Source organism: Eimeria acervulina, genomic scaffold (genome assembly GCF_000499425.1).
Source record: "Eimeria acervulina Houghton genomic scaffold, Eah_scaff17, whole genome shotgun sequence".
Lineage (NCBI taxonomy): Eukaryota > Apicomplexa > Conoidasida > Eucoccidiorida > Eimeriidae > Eimeria > Eimeria acervulina.
In genome coordinates, this window is record NW_013550144.1 from 103,767 (window position 1) to 110,976 (window position 7,210).

Here is a 7,210-nt window from a genome sequence, read left to right on the forward strand (position 1 = left end):
GTCTCTCTCTCTCTCTCTCTCTCTCTCTCTCTCTGTCTCTCTCTCTCTCTCTCTCTCTCTGTCTCTTTCTTTGTCTGTTTGTCTCTCTATGTCTTTTCCTTTGTCTCTCTGTCTTTGTCTTTTTCTTTGTCTTTGTTTATCCATTTGCTTCTCTGTCTCTTTCATAGTTTTTGTTTCTATGGTTGTCTGTCTCTCCCTTTGTTTATATATTTCTTCGTGTGTCTCTCTCCTACGCTTTGTTTTTATGTTTGTCTGTCTCTTCTTTTGTTTATATATTTGTCTCCTTCTCTCTTTATGTGTTTCTGTCTCTGTTCTTTTGTTCTCATATTTTAATGCTTGTCTTTGTTTATTTTGTGTTTTTCCTTTCGATTTATTTATTAATTGCTTTACCTTCTGTTTCTTTTCCTTGTTTGCTGTTTATTTATTTATTTATATATTTCTTTGTTTTATTTATTTGTTTTCTTTGTTTTGTCTGTCTTTTCTGCTTTTTGTCTCTGTTTCGTTTTTTAAGCTTTCTGCTACTCGTATTTCTTCATTTGTTTGCTTTCTTCGCTCAAATTATTAATTAATTAATTAATTAATTAATTAATTTGTTTATTTATATGTTTGTTTATTCGTTCATTTATTTATTAATGAATGAATTAATTCTTTTATTTATAGATTAATTTATTTACGAATTAATTACTTAATTTCTATTTATTTACTTATATATTAATTAACTAAATTATTCATCTATGAACTTATTAATTAATTAATTAATTAATTAATTAATTTTATGAATTAGGTGACCATTTGATTAATTAATTATTTAATGAGTGAATCAATGAATTAATTAATTAATATTACTTGACTAGTATTAACTAATTAATAATTATTAATTAATATTAATTGATTAATATTAATTGATTGATTGATTAATAATTAATAATTAATTAATATTAATTAATTAATATTAATTAATTGATTGATTAATAACTATTAATTAATATTAATTGACTAATATTAAGTAATTGATTGATCAATAATTAATAATGAATTAATATTAAATAATCAATGTTATGAATGCTGCAGAGTTTGAGAAAGGAGATGAAGAGGAGTTTATGGAGCGTCTGCGTCTGTTGTCTGTGTTGGAGGAGACAGGAGACTGGGGTGACCATTGGTCTCCTTCAGCAGTTTTAAATTCATCAGACATTTATATATCAAACGCCGGTATTATATATTATTTATTTTACTTATTTTATTTACTTCATTTATTTTATTTACTTCATTTATTTTATTTTATTTTATTTATTGTATTTATTTTTTTTGTGCTGTTGTTTTGCTTCGTTTATACACATGCTCTTTCAGTAAACTTTTTGTCTTTTTGTATGCCTTCTCCTGTCTTTGCTGCTTCTTCCTTGTCTTTTACTTTGCTCTATCGATGCTTATTATGTATTTGCATATTGTCTTTAGTACAGCTATTGCCTGTCTTTGTTTTTATTTTATTATTTATTTTGTTGTTTTATGCATTACTGTTCTCTTTAATGCTTTTTTTTCTGTCTTTGTTTGTTGGTTTTATTGTTTTATTGACTTCTTTTTGCTGTCTCTGTCTCTCCACTACAATCCCATATATATATATATATATGTATATTTTCTTTGTCTATATATATGTGTCTATATAAATATACATATATATATATATATATATATATATGGATGCGTTATAGTGTTTGTTTTGTTGTTTGTTCGTGTGTTATTTTTTTGTTGATATTTGTCTTTATTTACTGCTTGCCGCTTTTATTTGTATTACTAAATTTTTAATTGTTTTAATAATAAAATATAAAAATATATACATAACTCAGCATCAGGACAAAGCCGTTGCTGTCTCTTTTTTCTGTGTTAGTCTCTCATGCATGTCGTTTTGTTTGTCTCTGTTTTCTTTCTCCTTCTTTTTTTAATGTTCACTGTTATTCTTTTTATCTGCTCTCTATTATTGTCTGTCTTTGTTTGTTTATTTTCTTACAGGTGCTTACTTTGATGTACGTACACCTCAAGGAAAAGCAAAGGCTGTTTACCATGAGTTGAAGCAGCCAGGCAATAATCACTGGGGGACAGGTACAGCGCGAGCTGTCTCCTTTCTGTCTCTTCTTTCTTCTTCTTCTCTTTCTTTGTCTCTTTCTTTGTCTCTTTTTCTCTGTTTACTTTTTTATTTATTTCTTTGTCTCTTTCTTCGTCTCTTTCTCTTTGTTTATTTCTCTTTGTCTCTTTTTCTCTGTCTCTTTATCATTATTTGTTTCTTTGTCTCTTTCTTCTGCTTCGTCTGTTTCTATCTCCGTCTCTTTCATCTTCTTCTCTTTTTGTGGTTTTTCTGTCTTCCTTCAGTCTCTTTCTCTATCTATCTTAGCTTCTTTCTGTCTCCTTTACTCTATCTCTCTCTGCTTCTTTTTCTGTCTCTCTTTGTCTTCATTCATCTCTTTCTTTCTTTCTATCTCCTGCTGCCTGCTATTGTCTCTGTCTGTCTCTCAATGTCTTTCTCTTTGTCTCTCCTTGTCTTTCTTTTATCCTTTTTTACTTTCTACATTCGTCTCTGTTCTCCTTTTGTCTTCTTTTCTGTCTCTACTCTTCTCCTCTCTGTTGCTGCACAGCAACAGCAGCATTAGGAGTAGCATTAGGAGCAGCATGAACAGCAGCAAACGCGTGTGTTTAGTTTGTTGTGCATGCAGCTGCGGATATCTGCGCTCTAGAAGAGGCATTAGATGTCGGTATTATTGTTTTAAATGACTCAAATGGAGCAATTTACCCAACGGGCTGCAATGTTAAACCCAGAAGCAAATACATCTTCCTCTACTTCGTGGTTAGCCTATTTTATGCATTCACTTTCTTTATTATTGATTATTTTACTTGTCTTTATTTATATATCTTTATATATATATATATATATATGTATATATATATATATATATTTATGTATGAATAAGTATATCTGTATATGTATGCTTATTTATTATAATGATGGTTTATATATATATCTATATATACATATAAATATATTTTTTGTATCAATGTTAGTGCATATGTGCCTATATGCAGCAAATATATAAATATCTTCTGCTTCTTCTTCATTCTGCTGCTGCTGCCCTGCTGCTGCTGCTCCGCTGCTGCTGCTCTCCTTCTGCTGCTGCTGCTGCTTTTTCTGGATGTTGCTGCACCTGTATCTACACCTATTTCAATTCATGTCGTTGCTGCTGCTGCTGATCTTGCTCATTTTCTGTCGATTGCTGTTGCTTTTGTTCTTTGCTGTTGCTGCTGCTACAACAACAACAACTACAACTACTGCTACTGCTGCTGCTGCTACTGCTGCTGCTGCAGAACGGGTCTCACTTTCAGTTGGCTGGCGTTGAGGGCCGCGGTGGTTTGAAGTGCCTCTTCAGACCCGAAGAAATACCTGCTCCTCTCCTCCAGTTTTTTAAGACAGATACGCGCAATCACCTTATCTTTCCTTCTGCTAAGAGGTCTTAGTGATATATATAATATATATATTATATATGTATATAAATATATGTAATATATATTATATATGTAATATATATAATGTATATTTTTTATATATATTTATATATATATGTTCTTTTTTGAGAGATTATCCACTTCTTTTTCAACTACAAGGCGGCCCTATTTAATGCACTTCTTTTTGCGTGCACTCAAGCGCAGCTCAGGCTAAATAAGGCACGCACCGTGTATATATGTATATGTATATATGTAGCTAGCTAGCTAGCCAGCTAGCTAGCTAGCTACCGGTTCGACAAAGGCCCGTACAGCCGCTAGATGTGTTGCTCCCTCGTATATCGGACTGCTTGGAGTTGCGCTCTCTCTAGCTACAACTAGCTAGCTAGCTAGCTAGCTAGCCAGTAGTAGCCACCTAGCTAGCTAGTGCCCAGCCAGCCATTTGCTCCCAGCTAGTTAGCTGCAGGCCGGCTAGCGAGTTGGATGTTGTGGCTGTAAACTCCGCCCTTTGTTTCTCCTCAGCCTCTGTGCAACGCACGCCTTTGAGGTGTACGCAGACCTCACGCAGCAACCTCTATGTACAGTACATATACATGTATATATATATATATATATATACACTATACATGCATGTACTATATATAATATTTATCTAATACATCTATGTAGTGTATGCATACACTCCATGCAGCAGAGGGGAGAGGAAGCCATTCGTTTAGATTGACGACGTTCCGCGTATATTACCCCAATGCTGGGGCTCTGAGGTGTGCGTACAGCTAAAACTGAGGCTGAAGAGCTGGTAGACTCCTCTAAACAAATAGCTAGCTAGCCGCACAGCTAGCCAAGGAGCTAAAAGATAGCCACTGAAGTAGCTAGCCAGGCAGCTAGCCAAGTGGCTAGCCAGATGCTAGCTAGCCAGGCAGCTAGCCAAGTAGCTACCTGTAGGAGGCTGAAGTGCATTTTGTAATCTCCCCCAGGACTGCGAAGGCGAAAACTGTGGTGTGCATACACCCCATTTGAACGCCCGCTGGTGCAGCTGCTTGCCGATTTAGAGCTGCAGCAGCAGCAGCGGTTGCTGCTGCTGCTGCAGCTCCCTGGTTCCTGATGCAGATAAATTATCAAAGGCCAGCCCATCCACAGCTCCAGCTGCTGCAGTGCACTGCGGTGTACGTACACCTCACCGAGGACACTGCGACAGCCTCGGTGGCTCAGGAAGTATCATCTGACTGCAGCAGCAGCATAAACTATAAGCAGAAGCAGCAATAGCATCGGCAGCAGTAACAGCAGCAGCAGCAACAACAGCAGCAGCAGCAACAGCAGCAGCGGCGACGATCTCAAGGCAGCAAATGGAGAAAACAACAAAAATAAAAATGTCCCATCACCAGGCCAATTCGTTCACAAACTCGCTTGCGTCAGTTGCAGCAGCAGCAGCACCTGCTGCTGCTGCTGCTTCTGCTGCTGCTGCATTTGCTGCTGTAGCTACTATTGCCTACCATAGGGAGGCTGCTGCTGTCCAGTGCGTGGGTCTGCCCAGGCACCTGCTGCACTCGGGTGTTGCTGCAGCTCTGCTGCTCTTGAGTCATTCTCTAAAAGGGAATTTGCTGCTGCTGCTGCAGCCGCTCCAGGCGCCACTAGCAGTCTATCCGCTGATGGCCTACTGCTGCTGCTGCTGCTGCTGCTAAGGGCTGCATCGGCTGCAGCAACTCCGCGGGAGGCTGCTGCCGCAGCTTTCTGCTGCTCTAGGTACAAATGTGCCAGCCTGTTGCTGCTGCTGCTGCTGCTGCTGTGGGCCTTAAGCATGTCCTGATCTGCGTGCAGCGCTGCTGCTGGGAGTTGCTGCCTGTTGAGGGAGGCGTATACCTGCGCAGCAGCACCGGCAGCAGCTGCACCGGCGGCAGCAGCAGCAGCAGCAGAGGGCTGCAGCAAAGGCCCTTCCCCACTGAAGCAACTCGCAGCAGCAAGAGGCAAAGGAGAGAGACCACCACCCATATGCCCCATAGGCTCTTCACGGAAGCGCGGCTCCCCGACAGGTGGCATCATGCCTTGCTGCTGCTGCTGCTGCTGTTGCTGCTGCTGCTGCTCTGCAAGGGCAGCAGCAGCTTGGCGCTGATGCAGCAGCAGCAAATGAGGAGAAGGAAGAGGGGCTGAAGGAGGCGGCGGCACTTCCATGCAAACACACCACTTGCCATTGATTAGTGTCCCCTGGTGCTGCTGCTGTTGCTGCTGCTGCTGCTGCTGCTGCTGCAGGTCGTCCTCAACGTCAGACTGCTGTCTCAGAGGAGGCAACCGGATGGGGCTGTTGAGAACAGCAGCAGCTGCAGCTGCAGCCTGCTGATGCCGCAAGGCTTCTACTGCTGCAGCCCTGTCTGTCATTCGCAAGACCTGTTGCTGCTGCTGCTGCTGTTGTTGCTGCTGCTGCTGCTGCGGGGTAGGTCTACGTGGGGGTGAGAGCCTTTGTTGCCGCTGCTGCGGGTGAAGGTCATGCGGAGAGACCGGCAGGATGTCGACTGCACCCGGCTGCTGCTGCTGCTGCTGCTGCTGCTGCTGGGAGCTGCAGTTGCTGCTGCAGACAACAGGAGTGCTGCCAGCTAAGAAAGACAAATCTAAGAAGCCACTTAATTCTTCTTCCTTAACCTCGCTGCTGCATGCAGCTGCAGCACCTTCAGCCGCCTCCGACTCGAACAGAAACATAAACTGAGACGCCTGCAACCGCACATACAAACCACCCCACAAACACTCTGCTCCTGCTGCTGCTGCTGCTGTTGCTGTTGCTGCTGCTGCTGTTTTGTTGCAAATGATTCTTCTTTTCCACTCGAACCCATGTGCAGCAACGAAACTATTAGCTCCCATTCCCCGCCTCCAGCTATCTATCTAGCTAGCTGCTTGGCTAGCTGCCTAGCTGAGCAGGTTTGTAGTTAGCTAGCTAGCTAGCTAGCTAGCTACTTACTGGGAGTTGCGGTTGTTCCGGGCGGCTGAGAGGCAAATTTGTGTTTGCCCAAAGACTGGCGGACCACGAACGACGGCTGGCGGGGCTGGCTTGACGAGAATAGGCATAGGCAGAGGGGCGCACTTGCTGCTGCTGCTGCTGCTGCTGCTGCTGCTGCTGCTTCTGATGCGGATGCGGAGGCAAAGGCAGAGGCAGCTGCTGCCCCTGGTGCTGCTGCGGCTTCCCGTGCAACGAAGAGTGCTGCTGCTGCTCTTCTTGCAGACGCTGCTGCTGCTGCTGCTGCTGCTGCATGCGAGTCAAGTACCCTACCTGCTGCTGCTGTTGCTGTTGCTGTTGCTGCTGCAAGAAACGCGAGTCCTCCCGACTGCTGGGTAACCCGCGGCCTCCGCAGAGCTGCATCAGGAGCTGCTGCTGCTGCACGTAGAGCATATGCTGCTGCTGCTGCTGCTGCTGCGGCTGCAAGTGAGGGGCCAGCAACCGCGCAGCAGCAGCAGGCAACAACGCCGGCGTATAGCTGCTCAGGGCTTTAGGAAGGAAGGTCGGCTGGTTGAGTGGAGGTGGTCCCGTTGCTCCTGCAGGTGCAGCAGCACCACGTGCTGCTGTTGCTGCACCTGCTGCTGCTGCTGCGTGTCCAGCAGCAGAAGCAGCAGCACCAGCAACAGGGACATTCGGGATGGCGCGGCTAACGCAGCGCCAGCCATAGCCCGAGTTGAGCAGCTGGGTAAGGCAAGACCACAGTGCAGCAGATCGGAAGAGCACACGTCTGAACTCCAGTCACTA

At 43.1% G+C, this 7,210-nt stretch overlaps 2 protein-coding genes across 2 annotated transcripts in view; one reads left to right on the forward strand and one right to left on the reverse strand.

Annotated features, from left to right (window-relative positions):
- Positions 1 to 3,498, forward strand: part of EAH_00004590 (hypothetical protein, conserved) — a gene marked incomplete at both ends in the record, with an annotated part of 5,234 nt that extends 1,736 nt beyond the window's left edge. The window contains 4 exons of the mRNA XM_013396907.1: positions 1,072 to 1,209; positions 2,005 to 2,094; positions 2,703 to 2,833; positions 3,349 to 3,498. Coding sequence (XP_013252361.1) covers positions 1,072 to 1,209; positions 2,005 to 2,094; positions 2,703 to 2,833; positions 3,349 to 3,498 — 509 coding nt within the window. The remainder of the gene's footprint in view (positions 1 to 1,071; positions 1,210 to 2,004; positions 2,095 to 2,702; positions 2,834 to 3,348) is intronic.
- Positions 3,499 to 4,531: 1,033 nt separating this feature from the next.
- EAH_00004600 (RNA pseudouridine synthase domain containing protein, putative) overlaps positions 4,532 to 7,210 on the reverse strand; it is a gene marked incomplete at both ends in the record, with an annotated part of 22,507 nt that continues 19,828 nt past the window's right edge. The window contains 3 exons of the mRNA XM_013396908.1: positions 4,532 to 4,584; positions 4,977 to 6,186; positions 6,431 to 7,147. Coding sequence (XP_013252362.1) covers positions 4,532 to 4,584; positions 4,977 to 6,186; positions 6,431 to 7,147 — 1,980 coding nt within the window. The remainder of the gene's footprint in view (positions 4,585 to 4,976; positions 6,187 to 6,430; positions 7,148 to 7,210) is intronic.